Source organism: Pelobates fuscus, chromosome 7 (genome assembly GCF_036172605.1).
Source record: "Pelobates fuscus isolate aPelFus1 chromosome 7, aPelFus1.pri, whole genome shotgun sequence".
Classification (NCBI taxonomy): domain Eukaryota; kingdom Metazoa; phylum Chordata; class Amphibia; order Anura; family Pelobatidae; genus Pelobates; species Pelobates fuscus.
Window position 1 is genome coordinate 117651116 of NC_086323.1, and position 27218 is coordinate 117678333.

Consider the following 27218-nt stretch of genomic DNA (forward strand, 5'->3'; position numbering starts at 1 on the left):
CACATATTCTTAAAGTACATTTTACTTTACTTCTTCAGTGTTCTCTTATACAAGCTAATATGTGTGTAGTACCTCATTAAAATTTGGTTATATAAGCATACATTGACTTCCTGAATGATCAATGTATTTTAGGGCTGCTTCAGGCTCTACATCCTCTCTTCCAACATTCCATCCCTAATTCTTGGAGACTTCAATATTCCCATTAACCCACCTTTAACCCCAGCAGCCTCTAAACTACTTTCAATTACTTCCTCCCTTGGACTATTGCAGTGGGCTAATTCTCCCACTCATGTAGCTGGCAATACCCTCGACCTTATTTTCTCCTATTCATGTACATTATCTATTATCTGCAATACTCCATTTCCTCTCTCTGATCACCACCTCTTATCGTTTGCTCTCAATTAACCCCTCACCCAAAAACCTCAGCCTAACCCCCCTCAGCTCAGGAGGAACCTTAACTCTATTGACCTCCAGCAGCTGTCGGCTGACATTGATTCACAACTGCTATCCATCCCTTCCCTCTCCTGTCCCTCACTGGCCATCTCCACATATAACACTACCCTCACATCTGCCTTGAACACTGCAGCCCCACTCCAAACATGCACCACGAGGAGAACACGACCCCAACCTTGGCATAATAAATCAACACGCTATCTGCAGAGTTGCTCCCGCTGTGCTGAACGCTCCTGGAGGAAGTCCCGCACCCAGGCAGACTATCTTCATTATAGATTCATGTTGCTTTCGTACAGCGCAGCCCTTGCCCTCGCCAAACAGTCCTACTTTTCCTCTCTCATTAGTTCATGCTCCCGCAATCCCAGACGTCTCTTTGACACTTTTAATTCCCTTCTCCGCCCTGCTGTGGCCACCCCCCAAACTAACCTTACAGCTGATAGCTTTGCATATTACTTTACTGACAAGATTGCACAGCTAAGGAAACAATTCTCCCCTCCTTGCCGTTCTCTTTCTCAACCACACATAAATCATGCTTTCCCTACCCTTCAGACTTTCTCCCCAGCTACTGAACAAGAGGTGGCTGCACTTCTCCATTCCTCTCGCCCCACCACTTGCCCACTTGATCCTGTCCCATCTCACCTCATCAGATCTCTCTCCCCTTGTCTTGTGCCTATCCTAACACACATCTTTAACTGCTCTCTCTCTTCTGGCACTGTTCCTGCTGACCTTAAACATGCCACTGTAATACCTATCCTGAAAAAACCATCTCTTGACCCGTCCTCCCCCTTGAACTATCGTCCCATATCCCTGCTCCCTTACTCATCAAAGCTTTTGGAAAGACTTGTCTTTACCCGTGTGTCTCACTTCCTTAATTCCAACTCTCTCCTTGACCCTCTTCAGTCTGGCTTCCGCCCTCTCCACTCTACTGAGACCGCTCTTATCAAAGTGACTAATGACCTAATCTCCGCTAAATCCAAAGGTCACTACTCCATATTAATTCTCCTTGACCTCTCTGCTGCCTTTGACACAGTTGATCATTCTCTCCTCCTTCAAACTCTTCAATCACTCGGTCTCTGTGACTCTGTCCTCTCTTGGTTTTCCTCCTATCGCTCCCAACGCTCATTTAGTGTCTCCTTTTCCAAGGATACCTCCTCCCCTCGCCCTGTCTCGGTTGGAGTTCCCCAAGGCTCTGTCCTTGGTCCCCTTCTATTTTCTCTTTATACTGCCTCTCTTGGAAAACTTATTGCCTCTTTTGGATTCAACTACCACCTGTACGCTGATGACACTCAGATATACCTCTCCTCACCGGACCTCTCCCCGGCCGTCCTGCAACGTGTCACTGCTTGCCTCTCTTCCATCTCTGACTGGATGTCGTCACGCTTTCTCAAACTTAACCTCTCTAAAACTGAACTCCTTGTCTTTCCTCCTCCTAATACTGATCCTCCTCTCTCACTCTCCCTTCAAGTCAGTGATATCCACATAAGTCCATCCCTACAAGCGCGCTGTCTTGGCGTCATATTTGACTCTGGTCTCACCTTTGAGTCTCACATCCAGTTTGTTGCCAAGTCCTGTAGGTTCCAACTCAAAAACATAGCCCGCATCCGCCCCTTTCTTACGCAAGATGCTACCAAGGAGCTTGTCCATGCTCTAGTAATTTCCCGCATGGATTACTGTAACCCTCTCCTGATTGGTCTCCCCAAAAGCCGTACTGCCCCGCTACAGTCTGTAATGAATGCTGCAGCTAGACTGATTTTCCTATCCAGTCGGTCCTCTCACACCTCGCCCCTCTGCCAGTCCTTACATTGGCTCCCTGTATCCTATAGGAGTCAATTCAAAGTGCTAACCCATACATTTAAAGCACTGAACAATTCCAACCCCTCTTATATCTCTTCACTGATCCAGAGGTATGCCCCTCCTCGTACCCTCCGCTCTGCCCGCGACCACCTCCTGACCACTGCTCGCACCCGTACGGCCAACTCACGCTTGCAGGACTTCTCACGGGCGGCTCCTCTCCTATGGAATAACTTGCCTACTGCCATCAGACTCTCCCCTAGTCTTCAATCATTTAAGAAGGGCCTTAAATCCCATCTCTTCAGGAAAGCGTATGGCCTCCCAGAGTAATCTCTCCCTTACATACCTGTCTCTTGCTCTCCTATGGGATAGTGCTTTGCTCTCTCCTCCAGCTCTGCTTCACTCCTACTTGATATTTCCTATCCTAATGTTTCTAATACCCCACCTCCTATAGACTGTAAGCTCATTTGAGCAGGGTCCTCTTCAACCTATTATTCCTGTAAGTTTTCTTGTAATTGTCTTATTTATTGTTGCATCCCCCCCTCTCAAAATATTGTAAAGCGCTACGGAATCTGTTGGCGCTATATAAATGGCAATAATAATAATAATAATAATAATACATAACATTTCGGGAACTCACTGTAAGTGTGCACGTAAGCCTGTTGTGTGCACTGAACGGTAAAACCAAACAATGAAGAAGAAGAAAAAACACTGAGGTTTACTTCTAGTTTCCTCTGCAAAGAATAAAACCTGTTCTATATTAAGCTATTGGCAAATAGTTTACAGCAGTGTGCTTTGACTGAACCAGCCTGATTAAAGTGAGTTAAAGTCAGCATCAGCCACTTTGTTTTTTTTTAAGCCTTGCCGTTATTTTATTTTTAAAGGAACTCTGTAGTCACCGGAACAACTACAGCTTATTGTATTTGTTCTGGTAAGTATAACCATTCCCTGCTTTTTGCAATAAACACTGTTTTCAGAGAAAATGCAATGTTTACATTACAGCCTAGGAACACCTCCACTGGCGGACACTCAGATGGCTATTAGAGGTGCTTCCTGGGTCAGTGCTGCACTGCCAATCAGTGTCTCCACCCTCTGCATGGAGACGCTAAACTTTCCTCATAGAGATGCATTGATTCAAGGAGATGCTGATTGACCAGGGCTGTGTTTGGCTTGTGCTGGCTCTGACCCCGATCTGCATCCTTGACAGTCTCAGCTAATACAGTGTGAAATCATCATGATTAGATCAGTCCACCACTTCTGATGATGTCAGCCAAGCAAAACAGGCAGATCAGGAACAGAGCAGGCAGCAGCAGACTGCAAAAAAGGTAAGCTTTTGCTATATTTAGGGGTGCAGGGGGGGGGGGGGGCTAGATGGTGTTCTTAACACTATACTTTCATTGGTAGATGAAACCTGTTCACTGGGGCCAGTTCCTACATGATGTATTGGATAGTTTGTGTTGCTGCCTTGCTGTCACAAAGAGAAGGACCTGGTTCCTTTGCTTGGGCTGTACCTGGTTTGGAGCTGTTATTTTGTCATTGTCTTGGTTTTCCAATAGTCTGCGTGGGCTTTTGCTCTTCTTCATAGCCTTGTATCCCGTATGCTGCATTCTTGTTAAAACATTAGAATGGATTGCTTCTTACCAAGTGGGAGGCATTTTGAAAACTTCTGCTTCCCATGTTGTTGTACCTTTCTCAACCTTCATTGCTACCGATTTATTGGTTTGGCAATTGCATATGCTATATATTGTGTCTCTTGTAACATCCCCTTTCCCCTCCAAAAGAGCATTTTATAAAGATAAAATCTTTATGAAATGCTCATAAAGACAGTTTAAATTTCCCTGAAATTCCAAAGCGGTCAAAAGATACAAGCTAAGTAGGGACTACTTTGTCTTAAGTATTTTCCTAAAGTTGACAAAAAGGCGAAACTAATTCGGTTAAGCACCCAGTCATCCCTGGTTATGGCCAAGGAGAAATAGCTTTGTCTATGGAGACTCCCGCGGTCTAGTGGAATCCCCTGTAGACATCATGGACACAACAACTGGCACAAGTTGGCAGCAGCCATGAGGGACAGGTTCAGGTAGCCAAATAAACCTTCTCCCGCACCCCTGAGCCACCACAAGCCAAGCAGCAATGTCACCACCGGGGCTTTAGCAAAATATGCAAAGACCCTAGAAGGTGTCAAGCTACACTTCTACACTTTCTAGTCCATGCTCTTCCTGTCATACTTATTTGTTGCATTGACATAACTCATGATAACTGTGTAATAAACTATGTTCTCTGCTTCCTTTCTGTGTGTCAGAATAGGTAAGGGCAAGTTTAAATATTTATTTCAAGGGACATCACTTGACAATTATTTTTAAAAAATCAGCAAGCAAACCCTTTTAAACAAATCTACAAACCAAAATAAAGCAAAAAAGGCTTTCAAAAGTGTATAATAAACATTGATAAATTTACTATAAACTTGGTCAGATTACCTTGTTGGCCACACCTCTCATCTAGGGAAGTTTTTTTCAGCCTCTCGCCCCAGCTCCATTTAAGACCACTTAAGACCAGTCCACTAATGACAGAAACAGGCCATCCTTGAGAGAGAGAGAGAGAAACCCAACACATGCTTGGTCTGTATAATCACACTGATCAGACTCCCTTTCTGTTCCCCAGTCAGATGCTGCAATAAGAACAGCTCTTCCAACTGTACATGTGTAAATCTGTTGGGCATGTACTTTTAAAGCATTCCTACTGATAGGATATTAATTGGTTATAAATCAGTGTCCATCATGGAGTGGGTTTGGAAAGCATAGGAAAAAAAGAAGCCGGTATATATGGAAAAGCCATCTACCTGCTTTTTTTCAACCTGTAGAGTGAGGCAATTGTCTCATTCAAAGTTATAGATTTTGAATGAGACAGTTTTCTCAGTGATGCATGTCCCTTTAAGAAATTAGAGTGAAGTGTTTATCAAAGTATGCCCTCCAGCATAGGTATACTGTTATTGGAAAGAAATCTATATCATATTTAAATTATTTTCACTGCTATTCTGATATGTCATCCTGATAGTGACAGATTTAATCAGCATGGTGTTTATGCGAATTTCCTTAAAAGTTTTTTTTTAGAAATCTGTGCAGATTTTACTTTCCATTATGTTACTTTCTTACAGGGTTATACACTAAAGTGAGAATTCAAAATTAATTTCAGACTATACAAGTTACTCCAAGCACCAAGATCTTTTCATTCATTCAAAGTGGTCTACCTGGAGTCTTTTATGTGCAGTGTTTTCCTTTGAAATGCTGCACATACAGAGATTAACCCCTTTGCGGCCAGAGGTGTTACTCCTTCGGCGTAAGTCATCAGGCTGGCCAATGTCATTTATGCCCAATTTTGGCGTCTGATGCTAGCATGCTGAGGCCAGACGGCCAATGGCAGTCTGCTCACCTCTTTAGTGCTGCCCCTGTCATCTCCACAGTCTATCCTCCCTGACATCCCCCCAACCAGCAAGGGGGAATTACGTCGGCTAATTAGGATCAGGCTGCGGGGCAAAGGAAATGAGGTAAGGTTTTAAAGGAACACTATACAAAACACAGCTTTGCGCCAATCAGCATGCATTGAATAAGTGCATCTCTATGGTAAACGTCAGTGTCTCCATGCAGAGGGTGGAAATGCTGAATGCTATGACTAGAAAGCACCCCTAGTGGCCGTCTGAATGACTGCCACTACAGGTGTTACTAGGCACCAATAGAAACGCTGACAAGGCAATGATTACAGTGCTAAGACTGGAGGGACAAAGCTTTAGTGACTCCGGTGACGATATTGTCAATTTTTAAGTCTTTTTTTCTCGTGTTCTTTTTTTGCATTTGGTCATGGGCGTAGAAGCACAAAAGGGGTTTCTACTACTACTACTACTACTACTACTACTACAGAATTTCAAATTTAAGGCCAAAATAGCTGAACTGGTAATGTGGCTGAATTAGATAATTTTTCCATTTCAGCTATTTGGGCCTTAAATCTGAAATTCAATTTGAATTCTCACTTTAGTGAAAAACCCAGTTAGTATTATTTATACAATAAGTGTTGTGTGTTGTGAAATTAATGTTTATGAATATATATTTCTGTTAGTTTCATAGTTATTGTGTGTTGTTATTGTAAATTGATATCGGACTGGTAGTGGAAGGAAAATTGCTGTAACACAAAAGAACAAGTAGCAGTGTAATCACAGTAGATTAGATAAAGGTTGTTAAATAGTACTTGTGGCCACTATTATGGTTATTACTTGTTAAAGGAATATACCAAGTTTTAAAAAAAAAAATACACTTTTTTAAAAATGAATTAGAACAAATCATAATAATGCACTTAAAGCTTTATGGTTTCATAATATAATTTATGACCAATATTAATGTAGTTATCATGTGTTTGAAGAATGATATATTGCTGCGGTATGGGTGATGTTTGATGCCTTATGGTATATATTTTGTTTTGGTAATGTACCGGTGATTTATTGCTACTATCAAAATGTAGCATTGCATATTGTTTTTTGTATGCCAGCTAGTATCATGAGCTCTGGACTCTCCATGTCAGACCTGTTCTAATTTGAAAGGCTTGCTTGAAAACGTTTAATTAATGTCAAATTATAGAGCACAGAAAACCAAATTGCAACATTAGTTAAATTGGAAAGAATCTATAACCTGTAACAACATGACTATTTAAGACCACGTGTTGGTATTTGGCTTTCATTTCACTGCTGTTAGCGGTTTGATAAATAACCCTCAGTTCTCTCTCTTTTACTATTCACGATTTACTATCCAGTATCTGTAAAAATGGTAGATATGAACAGTGTGTTGGAACGCTAAATTCAGGGTCTTACCTTCGTGTTTATGGGGAGCAGCAGGAGAGCATTAAAATGATGCATGCACTGGGTTCTCCACCACTTTTAATTCTGATGTTGTGAGAGATTAAAAAAAAATATATATATCAATAACTGTTGACAGATTAAGTGACATAAGCAGTGTTCATACTAGTTTTCTTATCTTATATTGGGTTGTAATGACCCTTATCAAAAGTGATTCAACAATGCAGAAAACCAGATAAGGACAATACTCTTTCTATATTTTTACTGCTTCTTGATAAATGTCACCCAGGCATTCCAGATACACTGTTTCCACGCCATATATTTAACTCTTTGGTGACAACTGCCGTGTTAGTGTACGGTGATGCCACTAATGGCTTTAATGACAGCTGTATATAAACTGCTTTAGCTATCAGATCTGGCTTATTGGTAGATGTTTCAACAACAGTATACAGGCCCCAACCCACCCCTGAGGCCATCCCAGGCATCTCTTTGGCACTATGCTACAGCCATTGCATGGTCATTTTCATAGGACAGCATTGTCAATGTCAAGCCTGAATAGAGCAATACCAGATCTGAAGCTGTTCCAAGGATCTGATCTTTGTGACATATTTCCTCAGCAGAATGAAGCCTCAGGGCTGGTGGAACCCTCTGTACAAGGTTATTGCTAGTATGTCTTACAAGTGTGTTCCATCAGTACACACCAGTTGATCCCTTGCACTGTGGTTGCTTTGCGAAACAATCACTAAGATTGCAGTACTTCACTGACTGTAAAGGCATACAATCACTCTGCATGAAAGTGTAAGGTTAGAAGTTGCTTTTCATTTAGAATTTGGCTTTTAATAACATTAACTGTTAAAATCAGGTTTGAATTAAATTAGTATTGCAGTTTTATTAAGGGGGCAGCAGGTATTTTTTTTAGTTTTATTGGAGATTAAAAACAATAATAATGTTTTTAAGGAAGTTACATTTTTATATTTCGTTATGCACATTTATTTTTTGCCAGTGGTCAAGCTGACAAGGATTGGTTTATGGCAGCACCAGGCAGCCATAATACTGCTTGAGAGGGGACATAAAATACAAATTTGCTGAAAAAACTTTTGTAAATAGCCAGGTTAAGCTAGAGCTCAGTGGTAGGCAACCTTTGGCACTCCAGATGTTGTGAACTAGATATCTCATAATAACCTTACAGCAGTGCTGGAACTAATGTACTGAGGGCCCTTGTGCAAGAAAGTTTTTTGAACCCCTCCTCTTGTGAAAGAGTGGCCAAAAGGTAGATCCCCATCTGCTATGCCAGCAGGGAATTTATCTTTTGCCCATCCTTGGCTGGGCTGTATTTGTGAGCAGTGTTTAATGTAGTATTATTATTATTATTACGACTGGTATTTATATGGCGCCAATTTATTCCATAGCGCTTTACAATATTATCAGAGGGGGAGATTTAACAATAAATGAGACAATTACAAAAACTTACAGGAACGATTGATTGAAGAGGGCCCTGCTCAAACAAGCTTACAGTCTATAGGAGGTGGGGTGTAAAACACAATAGGACAAGAGATAGCAGTCAAATAAGGTGGGAGTGAAGCAGAGCTGGAGGAGAGAATAGAGTGCTGCTCTATAGGCGAGAGCAAGGGACAGGTATGTGAGATAGAGGTTACTCTGGGAGGCCATAAGCTTTCCTAAGAAGATGGGTTTTGAGGACCTTTTTAAATGATTGAAAACTAGGGGAGAGCCTGATGTTGGTAGGCAGGCTATTCCAAAGGAAAGGAGCCAGCCGCAAGAAGATCTGCAAGCATGAGTTGGCTGTGCGGGTGCGAGCAGCGGACAGGAGAAGGTCATGGGCAGAGCGGAGAGACCGAGAAGGGCCATACCTGCGGATCAGTGAAGAGAACTAGGAGGGGCTAGAATCAGTCAGTGCTTTATAGGTGTGGATTAGTACCTTGAATTGACTCCTATAGGATACAGGAAGCCAATGTAAGGACTGACTGAGGGGAGAGGTGTGACAGGAGAGGAAAATCAGTCTAGCTGCAGCATTCATTACAGACTGAAACGGGGCAATACGACTTCTGGGAAGACCAATTAGGAGAGAGTTGCAATAATTCATGCGAGAAATTACTAGAGCATGGACAAGTTCCTTAGTAGCATTTTGCGTAAGAAAGGGGTGGTTGCAGGCTATGCAGGATTTTGTTAACAGACTGGATGTGAGGCTCAAAGGTGAGGCCAGAATCAAATATAACTCCAAGACCGCGCACTTGCAAGGAAGGGCTGATTTGGGTACTGCCAACTTGAAGGGAGAGCGAGAGAGGAGGATCATTATTGGTAGGAGGAAAGACAAGAAGTTCAGTTTTAGAGAGATTGAGTTTCAAAAAGCAGGAGGACATCCAATCAGAGATGGAAGAAAGGCCAGCAGTGGCACGTTGCAGAATGGCAGGGAAGAGGTCTGGGCAGGAGAGGTATATTTGGGTGTCCCCCTGTCCCATAGTGTTCTCTTCTCCCCCTCCCGTCCCATAGTGTTCTCTTCTCCCCCTCCCGTCCCATAGTGTTCTCTTCTCCCCCTCCCGTCCCATAGTGTTCTCTTCTCCCCCTCCCGTCCCATAGTGTTCTCTTCTCCCCCTCCCGTCCCATAGTGTTCTCTTCTCCCCCTCCCGTCCCATAGTGTTCTCTTCTCCCCCTCCCGTCCCATAGTGTTCTCTTCTCCCCCTCCCGTCCCATAGTGTTCTCTTCTCCCCCTCCCGTCCCATAGTGTTCTCTTCTCCCCCTCCCGTCCCATAGTGTTCTCTTCTCCCCCTCCCGTCCCATAGTGTTCTCTTCTCCCCCTCCCGTCCCATAGTGTTCTCTTCTCCCCCTCCCGTCCCATAGTGTTCTCTTCTCCCCCTCCCGTCCCATAGTGTTCTCTTCTCCCCCTCCCGTCCCATAGTGTTCTCTTCTCCCCCTCCCGTCCCATAGTGTTCTCTTCTCCCCCTCCCGTCCCATAGTGTTCTCTTCTCCCCCTCCCGTCCCATAGTGTTCTCTTCTCCCCCTCCCGTCCCATAGTGTTCTCTTCTCCCCCTCCCGTCCCATAGTGTTCTCTTCTCCCCCTCCCGTCCCATAGTGTTCTCTTCTCCCCCTCCCGTCCCATAGTGTTCTCTTCTCCCCCTCCCGTCCCATAGTGTTCTCTTCTCCCCCTCCCGTCCCATAGTGTTCTCTTCTCCCCCTCCCGTCCCATAGTGTTCTCTTCTCCCCCTCCCGTCCCATAGTGTTCTCTTCTCCCCCTCCCGTCCCGTAGTGTTCTCTTCTCCCCCTCCCGTCCCGTAGTGTTCTCTTCTCCCCCCCTCCCCTGTCCCGTAGTGTTCTCTTCTCCCCCCCTCCCCTGTCCCGTAGTGTTCTCTTCTCCCCCCCTCCCCTGTCCCGTAGTGTTCTCTTCTCCCCCCCTCCCCTGTCCCGTAGTGTTCTCTTCTCCCCCCCTCCCCTGTCCCGTAGTGTTCTCTTCTCCCCCCCTCCCCTGTCCCGTAGTGTTCTCTTCTCCCCCCCTCCCCTGTCCCGTAGTGTTCTCTTCTCCCCCCCTCCCCTGTCCCGTAGTGTTCTCTTCTCCCCCCCTCCCCTGTCCCGTATTGTTCTCTTCTCCCCCCCTCCCCTGTCCCGTATTGTTCTCTTCTCCCCCCCTCCCCTGTCCCGTATTGTTCTCTTCTCCCCCCCTCCCCTGTCCCGTATTGTTCTCTTCTCCCCCCCTCCCCTGTCCCGTATTGTTCTCTTCTCCCCCCCTCCCCTGTCCCGTATTGTTCTCTTCTCCCCCCCTCCCCTGTCCCGTATTGTTCTCTTCTCCCCCCCTCCCCTGTCCCGTATTGTTCTCTTCTCCCCCCGTCCCGTATTGTTCTCTTCTCCCCCCGTCCCGTATTGTTCTCTTCTCCCCCCCGTCCCGTATTGTTCTCTTCTCCCCCCCGTCCCGTATTGTTCTCTTCTCCCCCCCGTCCCGTATTGTTCTCTTCTCCCCCCGTCCCGTATTGTTCTCTTCTCCCCCCCGTCCCGTATTGTTCTCTTCTCCCCCCCGTCCCGTATTGTTCTCTTCTCCCCCCCGTCCCGTATTGTTCTCTTCTCCCCCCCGTCCCGTATTGTTCTTTTCTCCCCCCCGTCCCGTATTGTTCTTTTCTCCCCCCTGTGGTATGTCACCACACCCCCCTCCCCTGTCCCACAGTGTTCTTTTCTCCCCCCCCCTGTCCCACAGTGTTCTTTTCTCCCCCCCCGTCCCACAGTGTTCTTTTCTCCCCCCTCCCCTGTCCCACAGTGTTCTTTTCTCCCCCCTCCCCTGTCCCACAGTGTTCTTTTCTCCCCCCTCCCCTGTCCCACAGTGTTCTTTTCTCCCCCCTCCCCTGTCCCACAGTGTTCTTTTCTCCCCCCTCCCCTGTCCCACAGTGTTCTTTTCTCCCCCCTCCCCTGTCCCACAGTGTTCTTTTCTCCCCCCTCCCCTGTCCCACAGTGTTCTTTTCTCCCCCCTCCCCTGTCCCACAGTGTTCTTTTCTCCCCCCTCCCCTGTCCCACAGTGTTCTTTTCTCCCCCCTCCCCTGTCCCACAGTGTTCTTTTCTCCCCCCTCCCCTGTCCCACAGTGTTCTTTTCTCCCCCCTCCCCTGTCCCACAGTGTTCTTTTCTTATCCCCCTCTTCCCTGTCCCACAGTGTTCTTTTCTTATCCCCCTCTTCCCTGTCCCACAGTGTTCTTTTCTTATCCCCCTCTTCCCTGTCCCACAGTGTTCTTTTCTTATCACCCTCTTCCCTGTCCCACAGTGTTCTTTTCTTATCCCTCTCTTCCCTGTCCCACAGTGTTCTTTTCTTATCCCTCTCTTCCCTGTCCCACAGTGTTCTTTTCTTATCCCCCTCTTCCCTGTCCCACAGTGTTCTTTTCTTATCCCCCTCTTCCCTGTCCCACAGTGTTCTTTTCTTATCCCCCTCTTCCCTGTCCCACAGTGTTCTTTTCTTATCCCCCTCTTCCCTGTCCCACAGTGTTCTTTTCTTATCCCCCTCTTCCCTGTCCCACAGTGTTCTTTTCTTATCCCCCTCTTCCCTGTCCCACAGTGTTCTTTTCTTATCCCCCTCTTCCCTGTCCCACAGTGTTCTTTTCTTATCCCCCTCTTCCCTGTCCCACAGTGTTCTTTTCTTATCCCCCTCTTCCCTGTCCCACGGTGTTCTTTTCTTATCCCCCTCTTCCCTGTCCCATGGTGTTCTTTCTAGGGATCGACCGATATTGATTTTTTTTTTGGAGCCGATACCTATAATCAGTTCAGGCTGTTAGCCGATAACTTACCGATATTCTGTACATTTACCATTTTGAAAAAATAAACTATTTCTAAAGGTAAATGCACAAAATATACATGCCACGTGTAGTGGATGCAGTGTGTTTAGACAGGGGAGCTGTGTTTGTGTAGGGTGTGTGTAGTGTGTATATGTAGTGAATGCAGAGTGTTGTGTGTTTGTGTAGTGTGTGTAAAGTGAATGCAATGTGTTTGTGTAGTGTGTGTGTGTGTGTGTGTGTGTGTATAGTGAATGTAGTGTGTGTTTGTGCAGTGTGTGTGTGTAATGTGAATGCAATGTGTGTAGTGTGTGTGTTTGTGTAGTGTGTGTGTGTTTTTGTAGGTATGTAATTTGTGTAAAATGTGTGGGGGAGGGGGAGCTTTTTTTTTTTAATTAAATTTTTTTTTTAAATTTTTTTTTTACAAAAATTGTCCCCCCTTCCTGCTTCTTACTTGGCCAGGGAGGGGGGATATGGCATTCCCTGGTGGTCCGGTGGCATGGACTGTGCAGTGGGAGCCCGCAGCAAGCTCTTACCTTTCCAGCAGATCCCTTTAGATCCCTTTAGCGGGACTTGCGAGATTTACACAGAGGAGCTGAAGGGATCTGCTGGGAAGGTAAGTAAGAGCTTCCTGTGGGCCCCCCAGGACCGCTGGGCTTGTAATGGGTCTGGCGGTCCTGGTATGTATTATCAGCAATATTGGTATTTCTATAGGCCGATACTGATATAGCCGAAAATAACGAATATCGGTCGAACCCTAGTTCTTTCCCCCCTCCCCTGTCCTTTTGTGTTTTTTTCCCCCTGTCCCAAGTGCAGTATTCTTGACTTTTCATGTTATCATTACTATCTTTCATTGTGATATATATAATCATCTGAATTGTTAATGGAAGCATGTCTGTTAAACTATGCACTACAAAAATATATATATATTTTTTTTTATTTAATTTTTTTTAGATTCAGCAAATTTGACCCGTTTTCAGCTAAAACGGTATAGGCCCATTTTCGGCCGAAAATTTTGTCAGCTGAAATTTCGGTGCATCCCTAGTATTAAATTTATGTGTTTGTATGTAATATTTGTTTTAGATTGTCGGAGTGTGTTTGGTGTTCTGTTGGTGTTTGCTTAGATTTATGCACGTACACACATATACTGCCACATACACATTAACCCAGAAAATGACATATAAACACAGACACACATTCTGACATACATACACATACATGTAATTTTCATATTTTTTGCAGCCACCCTCCTTTTAGCATACCTTTTGTGTCCAGGAGGGTGGCTTGCTTGGGTCTTGCTTCTCCTGGATGAGGCTGAGTTAGTCTTCAGCAAAGGCCGACTTCCCCGAGCTGTTTTTGCTGCTGCCGTCTCCTCTTCACTCCCTTCTGTGCGCCGTGCTCTTTTTAAAGTTGAAAGGCAGTGATTGCCTGTCACTTTCCAGTATTGGCCGTATTACAGGGGCCCGGTCGCACTAATTAAGGGCCGCAGAGCCTGTCTGGGCCCATGTTCAGCATACAATACCAATCGGGTGGCCCTAAGTGAATGGGCCCCCTGACCGTGCGGGCCCAGGCGCAGCAGCACCAGCTTCACAAGTGGTAGTTCCGCCACTGTCTTACAGCTATAATGCTGGCAAAGCATCAGGGGAGATTTAGTTCACAACATCTGGAGTGCCCAAGATTGCCTACCCCCCAACTGCTAGATTCTAGTCTAGGTGCTATGACCAATTCAGTGAGATAAAGCCGTTGCATTTCCTTCAATGTCAATTTAAACTACATAAGAAACGTCTGCAAACAATGCAACACTGCATGCTGAAGTGAAAATAAAAAAAAAATACAAATCCTCAATTTTTTTTTTCTAAATTAAGATGATAATACAAAGTCTTGTTTGCTGCACAGATGCCAATTTTATTGGATATTTTTAAGAACAAAAGTCACATAGGAGTGATCTGCTGAGTTTATGTAATTGACCCTGAACACTGAAAGCAAGAGGAGGGATCGGGGGGGGAAGGGATGGAATGTATCATCTGTATTTGTTAATGAATTATTCACATCATCTTCGATTCTAATGGTGTCCAGCCGTTTAAAGATCAGTAATATCAGATCTTTGTTCCCTTTTTTTCAGGCGTGCAAAAGCACATAATGGAAGCTTGCACTTTAACATAGCAAGTCAATTAAAGGAACATTTTAAGAAACATAACCACGACAACTCACTGTAGCGGATACACTGCTAAAATTTGCATTCCTAACCTTGTATAGTTACTTTCCCTATATGTAGGCAGGTATCCCCCGTACAAATAAATAAATAAAAACAAATGAAGATTTACTTGCCTTATTCTAGCAATGAAGCTCTTTCTCTGCTACTCACTTCTCCTTTCTGCTGATGTCCAAATAGGCCCTTCCCCGCTTCGCGCAAATTCCCACTTTTCCATAGGAGAGTATTGAATCAATGCTTTTCTATGGGCCTTCTGTGTCACTGAAATGAAGTGATCTGAGGGACTATAGTGTTCCTTTAATATTGAACTATTTAAGAATGGTTTTGATATAAATCAAGAGTTTTCTTGGCACTGAGTCTTCATATTTGACCACAATGATAATTTGTAAATAACACGTGCTCAATATTAGTGTCAATGTAATCCCATCTGAATGAGACTGATTGGCTTGGAGAACTGTGGGTGGTTAGCACAGTAATCCTGGTTTGTTAATTGACACTGGAAAAGCAGAAGTGTTAATTCCATATAATCAATTCTGCCAAGTGGATGTCATTCTTTTGGCCGGGAATACCCTGCAAACTGTGTGCATATGTGGAGTCATGGCAGTTTGTATTACGTTACATGACCATTTCTGTGTATTTACTGTAAATGAAAGTTAAATTACACACATACAAGCTCATTAACCAGCAGGCACACACACGCCCACAAGATCACTCTCCCTCACTTGCTGCAGTGTATTTGAAACCTACCTGGGAGCACTGGGAGGTGAAGACTCCATTCTCTGACCTCCTCCTACTGATGAGGTCAGCGGCTTGAGGCTGGAGCTTGAGTGAGGAGGTAGGGCTTAAGAGCAGGGGCGGAGCTCGGTTGCAAGGCAGGAGAGGCACAGAAAAGTTCCTCCATACACTGCTCCTCTGGCCGCCGCTGCCTCAATGGGGCCACACCAACCCCCAAGGCTATTAGGGCTGCCTGCAGCCCACCAGGAAATTTCCTGGTATCTGGGTCGGCCAGTCCAGCCCTGATCTTAGCCAATTTCCTTGCCAGTTGTCTACAATTCTAGGTTTATTGTATACCAAAGTCTCATGTCAGTATGCAGTATTTGGCCTGCTCCCTTGGACTTCTTTCCATTTCTGTGACCTAAAAGAGTTTGGTGCCATTTTGCCGTGTATTAAGGAGACCTGGGTTTAATTTACACAAACAGGTTTTAATTATATCTATTGCATAACAGACTACATTCAAGATTATTTGCTTGATAGAGAACTGAAATGTTACAGAACCATGTGTGCCTTATAGTACAGACATTCTTCCATCAAAATATTCCTATATTCCACTATTGTACTGTTTTCATCTACATAGTTAAACAAATTCAAAGGAGGTTTTCTGACCTTCCCAATCACTAGAACCTCTTTGAACCTTCATGGGAAATTCTAGAGTGCAGACTAGGATGTCGATTCTGCTTTTTTCATACTTCAATTAAAGGCTTTTATTTGTGAAAATTGCAGCTTCATTCTACATTGTTTAGGGTCTGTTCTGATCTCTCTGACCATCAAGGGGACACATTTTCTCTCCAGGTCTTATTTCTGTGTCTCTGTGGCAACCTCTTGTCCTAAATTTGTGAAGCCCTATTACAAGCAATAGATATCAAAACTATACTTTTAATAGTCAAAGGACGACTCCCCTCAAAACATTGTCTTCTAAAACTCATTCCTACATTCTGTGTGGGGAGGACTATAGAGACTGTGTTATAAAACACTGTCTGACTCAAGTTGCCTTAAAGGACCACTATAGGCACCCAGACCACTTCAGCTTAATGAAGTGGTCTGGGTGCCTGGTCCAGCTAAGGTTAACCAATTTTTCTATAAACATAGCAGTTTCAGAGAAACTGCTATGTTTATAATATGGTTAATCCAGCCTCTAGTGGCTGTCTCATTGACAGCCGCTAGAGGCGCTTGCGTGCTTCTCACTGTGATTTTCACAGTGAGAAGACGCCAGCGTCCATAGGAAAGCATTGTGAATGCTTTCCTATGGACTAGCTGAACGTGCGCACGGCTCTTGCCGCGCATGCGCATTCAGCCGAAGAGGAGGCGGAGAGGAGGAGGAGAGCTCCCCGCCCGGCGCTGGAGAAACAGGTAAGTTTAACCCCTTCCTTCCCCCTAGAGCCCGGCGGGAAGGGGACCCTGAGGGTGCGGCAGCGTTGTACAGACATACAACCTAGAAATTTTGACTTGGGGCGCTTTGGGAAAAATAATGAAATATTATGGGTGCCTTGAACCTAGGTTAAATTATTATGGATATTACTATTGGCATTCATGTAGCGCTAACATATTTCGCAGTGCTTTACACATTAAGGGTATAAAACCTCAAGTATTGACAAATAGCATGTAGTGTTGACAAAGACAACAGGTGAGAACATGTCATGACAGATTCCATAGTGAGTGTATCATTTATGATAAATATAAACTTAATATTTTATTCAAATCTTTCTAAAATGCATTGCTGCTAACGTATCGTGTTGGCTGTGAAGGCAAGCAGGAAAACTATCTGCAGGGAGTTCTCCTGCTCCGTGCCTGTCAGTCATTCTTTAGCATACAGTATATCCCAAGAATTGATTGACAGGTCAGTGAGTCATTATTTAATGTTTTTTTTTTTCTTCTGTCTAGTAAATAGATACCAGTTTTGCACAATATAGGTATTATATTGTATGTTTTTTAATAATTGAATAGGTTTTACGTACATTCTAGGCATTAACAATCTTAAAATGTGTTAATGCAAAATGGCTCTAAATGAGAAATTGAAATAAAAGAGAGCGTTCTCTGCAAAATAAGCAAATGACCACTCATTGTATATTTGACCATGTAAATCAGTTTACAAAATTTGAAATTGATGAAGTCTCGTTTGTATGTATATGTGTGTTTTTTTTTTTTTTTTTCCTTGCTTCATTAATTTTTTAGATGCACAAATAAATCACTGATTGTCTTTATTGTGTCTTACAGTGAAACGTTTTAGAGAACCAAAGCATGAAAGACGACCTTGGAGAATATGGTATGTATTTTAAACAATTCTGGTTGCTTTTTCCCATACTGAATGTAGGCACATTTTGTGGAGTCTTTGAAATATTACTTATTGTTTCAAAATAAGGATAAAATATCAATTTCTGTAACTGTGCATGCATATAATGTTAAAGGAACATCCTGTATGACTTGCCACTTAAAGGAAAACGATAGGGTCAGGAACACAAACATGTATTCGTGACCCTATAGTGTTTAACCCACCATTTAGGTGGATTACCTTTCCCTACCCCCCCCCCCCCCCCCTTAGCCCACCTATAAAAGGTGTCCCTAGAGTCAATGCAAACACAGTGTTTGCATGAAAAAGCCTGAAGGGAACTATTATACTCACCAGAACAACTACATTAACTGTAGTTGTTCTGGTGACTATAATGTCCCTTTAACTCTCCCCCCCCCCCCCCCCCAATAGCAAACTGCAAGATCCAGTAGCTTATACTATTTTGTCTTGCCCTCACTTTAAATATTTAGCTTCCAAAATCCCAAACCACTTTAAGCTGTGAGAAATGTCTACAGTGCATTCCTTTTTAAATCATGTTTATTAAACTTGTTTGCTAACTGGCCAGCAGTGGATTGGTTTGAAGATAATTACAGGCTCCCTGACAATAAAATAATGTAATGACATTTATTTTCAACGGTTCTTCTGGGTTACTTAGGCACCTCTGTGACTATCTAATCTTAATAGGTACCTAGTTGGGTTTGATTTAATGCATCATGATTTGTGCTTGCTGTTTAAATCTTAGCATGTGTTTTTGTTTTTTGTTTTTTTTCTCAATATTTGTTGTTTCCTAAAATGGAGAACATATCCAATTCTTAAAGGGACACTGTAGTCTCCAGAACCACTACCGCTTAATGTAGTTGTTCTGGTGTCTATAGCCTGTCCATGTAGGCTTTTCAATATAAACACTGCCTAGTTACCCCTCTAGTGGCAGTCACTTAGGCGGCCACTAGGGGTGACTAGACAGTACCTATGTTCAGCATAAAAACACTTTCTCCACGTGATCGGAGGCAGTACAGATCACACACACACACACACACACACGCACTGACAGACACATAGAGGCACACACGCACACACGCACTGACAGACACATAGAGGCACACACGCACTGACAGACACATAGAGGCACACACGCACTGACAGACACATAGAGGCACACACGCACTGACAGACACATAGAGGCACACACGCACTGACAGACACATAGAGGCACACACGCACTGACAGACACATAGAGGCACACACGCACTGACAGACACATAGAGGCACACACGCACTGACAGACACATAGAGGCACACACGCACTGACAGACACATAGAGGCACACACGCACTGACAGACACATAGAGGCACACACGCACTGACAGACACATAGAGGCACACACGCACTGACAGACACATAGAGGCACACACGCACTGACAGACACATAGAGGCACACACGCACTGACAGACACATAGAGGCACACACGCACTGACAGACACATAGAGGCACACACGCACTGACAGACACATAGAGGCACACACGCACTGACAGACACATAGAGGCACACACGCACTGACAGACACATAGAGGCACACACGCACTGACAGACACATAGAGGCACACACGCACTGACAGACACATAGAGGCACACACGCACTGACAGACACATAGAGGCACACACGCACTGACAGACACATAGAGGCACACACGCACTGACAGACACATAGAGGCACACACGCACTGACAGACACATAGAGGCACACACGCACTGACAGACACATAGAGGCACACACGCACTGACAGACACATAGAGGCACACACGCACTGACAGACACATAGAGGCACACACGCACTGACAGACACATAGAGGCACACACGCACTGACAGACACATAGAGGCACACACGCACTGACAGACACATAGAGGCACACACGCACTGACAGACACATAGAGGCACACACGCACTGACAGACACATAGAGGCACACACGCACTGACAGACACATAGAGGCACACACGCACTGACAGACACATAGAGGCACACACGCACTGACAGACACATAGAGGCACACACGCACTGACAGACACATAGAGGCACACACGCACTGACAGACACATAGAGGCACACACGCACTGACAGACACATAGAGGCACACACGCACTGACAGACACATAGAGGCACACACGCACTGACAGACACATAGAGGCACACACGCACTGACAGACACATAGAGGCACACACGCACTGACAGACACATAGAGGCACACACGCACTGACAGACACATAGAGGCACACACGCACTGACAGACACATAGAGGCACACACGCACTGACAGACACATAGAGGCACACACGCACTGACAGACACATAGAGGCACACACGCACTGACAGACACATAGAGGCACACACGCACTGACAGACACATAGAGGCACACACGCACTGACAGACACATAGAGGCACACACGCACTGACAGACACATAGAGGCACACACGCACTGACAGACACATAGAGGCACACACGCACTGACAGACACATAGAGGCACACACGCACTGACAGACACATAGAGGCACACACGCACTGACAGACACATAGAGGCACACACGCACTGACAGACACATAGAGGCACACACGCACTGACAGACACATAGAGGCACACACGCACTGACAGACACATAGAGGCACACACGCACTGACAGACACATAGAGGCACACACGCACTGACAGACACATAGAGGCACACACGCACTGACAGACACATAGAGGCACACACGCACTGACAGACACATAGAGGCACACACGCACTGACAGACACATAGAGGCACACACGCACTGACAGACACATAGAGGCACACACGCACTGACAGACACATAGAGGCACACACGCACTGACAGACACATAGAGGCACACACGCACTGACAGACACATAGAGGCACACACGCACTGACAGACACATAGAGACACACACACACATTTGATACTGATACTGACACAACTGACACAGTTGTAGGACTGATTATTTTAAAGCAAAAGGGCATTTGGTGCAGTTGAAGTCTAATTACTATGATTCCCTTCATATCCACTATTTACAGTGAACGAATTGCTACAAATGCACCTGCTCCCCATTGCAGTCATGTAAACGGTATTCCCAATTTAACCGCACTCACTAGCTAATTTGTGTGGTGAACAGAAGCAAGGTTTTTATTGCTCAGAATCTTTCACAGCAGCGACAAATGTAGTAATGCTTATTAAGGTGAACAAATAAAGAATTGTTTTTAAGCATATTAAGACAAATTTCTAACTAAACAGCAACTTCAAAACTCACAGATTTTATTAGTAGTACACCTAATCTAGGCAAAAATAATGGGGTTTTAGTTACATTATGTGATCATACATTGCATAAGCCTGCCACTACGTCAATGTACACCATTTTTGGCACGTCCTACATTAACTTGTTCTTATGAGATTAACCCACTTACTTGGGGGAAAATAAATTCCATCTAGGGCTCTCTGCAGTACAAAGTTAATAGGGCTCTGGAATGAGGCACTTGTGGGTATAAAACCAAGGAGTTAGCCTAACTCTCAAATAAATATATACCTGAACATGCATATAAATGGGGTGCTGCTGGGGCCAATTCATACAATACACAAGATCCAGCACACTCGCTCAACCACTAAACAGCAAAGTTCACAGATTTTATTAGTTTTTGTTGTTTTTTGTAAACACCTAATCAAGGCAAAAATAATGTAAGTTTAGTTACAGTATATGATCACACAGTGCATATGCCTGCCACAACGCCAGTGTTTTAATTTATTACTTTTTTTTTTTTCAATCGGAGAGGGTTCTTTCTTTTTCCATGACTATACATAATGTACATAAAATATGTGCATTCATGCAAAGATTAAGGATTATTTCCATTTGGGATTAAATAAATGTATAACTTTTTAAAATATGATGTGCAAAATTGTTCTTTGTGTGTTTCTTGTCCTATTTATTTTCTTTAAAGGATCACTATAGGGTCAGGAACAAAAACATGTATTCCTGACCCTATAGTGTTAACACCACCATCTAGCCCCACTGGGCCCCTCATGCCTCCATAAATATAGCAAAATCTTACTATATTCAAGCCTGAAGCTGTAACTCTGCATGCTTTTAGACTCAGAAAAACAAGCGGTCTGCTGCCATCATCAGAAGTGGTAGCCTCATCCAATCACAGTGCTTCTCCATAGGATTGGCTGAGACTGACAAGGAGGCAGATCAGGGGCAGAGCCAGCATGATTCAAACACAGCCCTGGCCAATCAGAATCTCCTCATAGAGATTAATTGAATCAATGAATCTCTATGAGGAAAGGTCAGTGTCTGCATGCAGAGGGAGGAGATACTGAATGTTTGGATGCATTTTAGGCAGCCATGACCCAGCAAGGATCTCTAACAGCCATCTGAGGAGTGGCCAGTGAAGTTATCACTAGGCTGTAATGTAAACACTGCATTTTCTCTGAAAATACCGTGTTTACAGCAAAAAGCCTGAAGTTAATGATTCTATTCACCAGAACAAATTCAAGAAGCTGTAGTTGTTCTGGTGACTATAGTGACCCTTTAACCCCTTAAGGACACATGACCTGTGTGGCATATCATGATTCCCTTTTATTCCAGAAGTTTGGTCCTTAAAGGACCACTCTAGTGCCAGGAAAACATACTCGTTTTCCTGGCACTAGAGTGCCCTGAGGGTGCCCCCACCCTCAGGGACCCCCTCCCGCCGGGCTCTGGGGGGAGGAAGGGGTTAAACTTACCTCTTTCTCCAGCGCCGGGCGGGGAGCTCTACTCCTCCTCCTCTTCTTCCTCGCAACGTCATCGGCTGAATGCGCATGCGCGGCAGGAGCCGCGCTCGCATTCAGCCGGTCGCATAGGAAAGCATTCATAATGCTTTCCTATGGACGCTTGCGTGCTCTCACTGTGATTTTCACAGTGAGAAGCACGCAAGCGCCTCTAGCGGCTGTCAGTGAGACAGCCACTAGAGGCTCTGGAGGCTGGCTTAACCCTCAGAATAAACATAGCAGTTTCTCTGAAACTGCTATGTTTATTAAAAAAAGGGTAAAAGCTAGCTGGACCTGGCACCCAGACCACTTCATTAAGCTGAAGTGGTCTGGGTGCCTAGAGTGGTCCTTTAAGGGGTTAAGTGCCTTTTTAATCATTCAAAGGGACACTCCAACCTAAGGAATAAAACAAGTTGTCTACATCATATAGACCAGGTGTTGTGAACTACATCTCCCTTAATGCTCTTACAGCCGTAATCCTGACAAAGCATCAGGTGAGATGTAGTCCACAACATCTAGCGTGCTTTAGGATGCCTACCCCTGGTATACAACGAGCTTCAAAATATGCAATAAGGGGAAAAACATATTTCCCTCTAAAATATATTTATAATTTCCGTCTTATTGTCCATCGTGCAGCTTTTACAGGCAATCGTTTCCATCCTGCCTACATTGTTTCTCAATATTGAGGAGTGGCTGAGATTCTCTATGCCAATCCTTTTTGTAAGGCAATCTTGATTTAGAGGGACATTTGTGAATAGGCCTGCTAAATATCATTATAATACACTTTCATTAAAATCCATTAATATTGCTTACATCAATGAATACAAGCTATAGTGGCATGTGGCTTATTAATTGATATTGTATTAATCTATTTGGATGGTAAGAAAATTCTAACTCTAGGATATATTGCACATTGCTGCTGACTTAGCCATTTTAGTAGGAGTTTGTGCACAGTGTAAGATCGTGGCAGCTAAACCATTTATACATAGATTTTTTTTAAGATTTTTGCCTAGAAATTCCAGTAAGAATGATACTATCTATTGTCATTTTCAGGCCTCGTGTTAAATTTCAGGCTTGGCTCAATAGCTATAATTTATTGATATCATGGTTGTCTTTTGACTAGTATGTCTTAGTGCATTGACATCCAGCGCTTGTTCTGGCAGATGACTTCATGAATCAGCAATGTATAGCTTATCTCCCTGGCAGTAAATTGCTCATAAATGATCCTGCTCTTAGTGTACACACTCCTGTCTTCCTCCCTTCCCTCCTGCTATTTTCTTGTTTGTGGCCTTGCAAAGAGAGTACATGGCTATTGCTCAGGGAAAACGTATTCCACTCAGATTATTTTTCTATTTTAGAAAGAGGTAATGTGGTTTAAGTGCCCACAAATGGAGCCTGATGATGATGATGTTTATTGAGTTTTAAATAGCAAAGAAAACTATGGGAAATTCTGAGCAAATGCATTTTTAAAATGAAACCATCCAAAGACCATAAAATGTGCTGCAGGGGAAAAAAGGGTGTGGCGGACTAAAACTGCAAATGTCTTCTTCTAAACTGCAAGTGATTAACTTTATACTGTCTGCTTCCAACTTCAGCATGTTCTACTGGTTTTCAACCCTATTGGAGACCTGGTTATGTATTTATTGGCAGCACTGTGGAATGTGCTAAACACACAAAATGAGACGGCAAACTTCACATTCATATTTTCTAGTTGGGGCTTATTCACCATCTGATTTAGGTACACCAATAGTATTATGGAAACTTTCATAACTGTATCATTTTCAATAGTATGAATATCATTGTTTTTAATTTTCCTTTAGACCTGGCGACTTAAAGGGACATTATAGGCACCCGGACCACTTCATCTTATTGAAGTAGTCTGGGTGCATTGTCCCTGTCCCTCATAGTGTTTTTGAGAAACTGCAATCTTCACTTTGCAGTTCTAAAACAGCCTCTAGGTGCTGTCTACCAGACAGCCACTAGAGGCACTTCTGGGAGTTTACCAAACTTGCTTTGTTTTTTTTTTGTTTTTTTGCTTTTAAACCCTAACACTAAATTTTGCACTACCTTTCTACCCACTCCAGCTAACTAAACCACCAATTTAAATTTAATAAAATAAAAATAATTTACTGTATGCGTGGAAGAGAAGTAGTGTACCAAGGATAGGGCTGGGATAAGTGTCAAGTATAGAGGAAATCTTTATAGGTCCAGACAAAGAGAAATATCATATATGGAAAACAAAATTTATTGAAAAAAAAAATACTAATATTGCCCAGTGGCAAGACAAATACAATGTTGCTCATGTACTGTGAACAAACCCAAAGTGAGAAAATAAAAATGATCAAAACGATATATCAAGAATGGGAATATGATAGATGTAAATAAGTAAACAACACCAACTGGTATGATTACTCAGTACGTGGTGTTAGTGATTCCAATCGTATTGACTATTGGGGCATCAAGGTAGCATGTATCGCCACTAAAGAGTGTAAAATTCTGTGCACACGTCTGTGCCAAGATGGTTACAAAAATACTCGATAGGGTTAATTAATAGGGAATAGCCCTTGGTGACAGAAAAAATTATAAAAAACAAAGCGTAACAAAGTCACTGGATAATTAGCAGCTGAATAATAGCAACAAGTCTAACTCCCATTAATAACAGCCAGTGGTGCAGAGGTAAGACTCCCTGTCTATAACTTGGGAAAATATGTACTAAGTGGACACTGGAGTGTAGAGTGTCACAGGATGATGTGCGTATAGATATTGGCACAGAGTCAAACTCTCATTACTTGTAGGCATATACGTTCAGATAAAATTTGCTGCCTATGTAGATTCACCATCTATAACTTTGGAAAGTATGTTATTAGAATAGGTGCTAAGTGGACACCACAGTGTAGCGTGTCACAGGCTAATGTATGTATGAATATTGGCACTTGGTTAAACTCTCATTATGGCATAAAGGCATATAGATTCAGATACTGTTCACTGCCTATTGTTGTGAGAGAAGTATGGGCTATTGAATTGGTCTATCAATATAGAGATACGTGGAGAGGGTTAGACCGTTGTAATAATGTACTGACTGGCTAATCCTCTCGTGCTTATAAAAGTACCTGTTGTTGTAGTGCTACTGTGTTCAGAGGGAGGGCAAGGCTATGGCTGATAGAACCTTTTGCTAGATAGTATGCTGGCACTGAGTGTAATACCTTAATGCCGTGATTAGCTCTCCATAGATCCTACAGCATCACGTACTAGAATGAGATCTATGGTAGCATGGCCGGTATATTCGTGCGAGTGATCTCTCTTGTCAACTGCTATGTTCAAAGTTAGCGTGGATAGATCTCTTCACAATCACATAGACAGATTGGTTCAATGATAGAGATAGCATTGCACTATAAAGGTAGCCCAATACACTTCTCCCTCCCGTGCCTTTGAGGGCACCTAAAGCTATCCCCATACATGCCCTCTCCTTGGTACACTACTTCTCTTCCACACACACAGTTTTCCATCTCCTTCGGACATCGAGGCACTCAGCTATAGCACAATTGCGGCGATCGGGCACTAATTTTAATGCATAGCGGGATTATTCAATCATGGGTCCTCTTTGCACTGAGTGCCATGGCTTGCTAATTACATAATTGGTCCTTAAAGGAACACTATAGGCCAGGGTCATGAGCACACATGTATTCCTGACCGTATAGTGCTAAAAACACCATGTTGCCTCCCTAAAATAGTAAAATAGTACAATCTTACTTTTATTCCAGTTTGCTGCTGGTGGCTCTGCCCCTGATCTGCCTGCTTGGCAGAAGTGGTGATCAAAGCCAATCACAATGCTTTTCCATAGGAAAGCATTGGACTGGCTGAGACTGTCACGGAGGCAGATCAGGGGCAGAGCCAGCACAAGCCAAACACAGCCCTGGCCAATCAGCATCTCCTCATAGAGATGCATTGAATCAATGCATCTCTATGAGGAAAGTTCAGTGTCTCCATAAAGAGGGTGGAGACACTGAATGTCTGCAGCACTGCTCCAAGAAGCAGACTCCTCAGTGAAGCTCCGCCTCTTTAGTTGAAATCATTTAGAGCATGCATGTGAAACTCAAAGGAAAACACGGGCCAAATAAACAAGGTTTAAGTTTATGTGGGCTGCAAAAAAACAAACTTCAGTTTTCATAGAAACGTAGGGTTTATTTTGAAAAGTACAGTATAAACAAGTTACCTGACTGACACTGTACGTCCTTACACTCATAGGGCTTAAATTAAACAAAAGAGCAAATGTATTTTAAGGGGACGTGCATTTGCATATAACCAATGTTTTAGTCAAACTACCTTGACATATTTAAAAAAGATTGGTAAGGGGACTGAAATGGTGAAAGCAACAAATCACGTTATCTTGTTGATTTTGAAGTCCTATGAGTGTGTTCTTCACTTTGGCTGATTACATCAAATTTGATGATCTCAGCCAATCCAATGCTTTCCCATAGCAAAGCATTGTATGGCTATGCATGTGTTGCAAAAAGCTGCGCGGCCAATCAGCATCTCCATGCAGACCCATTCTAATACACTGCCCACAAATCAAATACACTGCCACCCCCCCTCCACTCTAATACACGGCCCCTTAATCTAATACACTGCCTCTCCTCCCAGCACTCTAATTTAAAACACTGCCCCCCCTCCCTTCCCCATTTTCATACACTGCCCTCCCCCCAATTTAACACACTGCCCCACTCCCTCCTCCAAATTAATACACTGCCCCCCTTCCCACTTTAATACTGGCACCCTTCCTCCCCCAACTTAAAGGACCACTATAG

General features: G+C 43.7%; 1 protein-coding gene across 1 annotated transcript in view; it reads left to right on the plus strand.

Moving 5' to 3' along the window:
• STIMATE (STIM activating enhancer) overlaps positions 1-27218 on the plus strand; it is a 54460-nt gene that overhangs the window by 2395 nt on the left and 24847 nt on the right. Inside the window, exon 2 of the mRNA XM_063426497.1 lies at positions 17541-17589. Coding sequence (XP_063282567.1) covers positions 17541-17589 — 49 coding nt within the window. The remainder of the gene's footprint in view (positions 1-17540; positions 17590-27218) is intronic.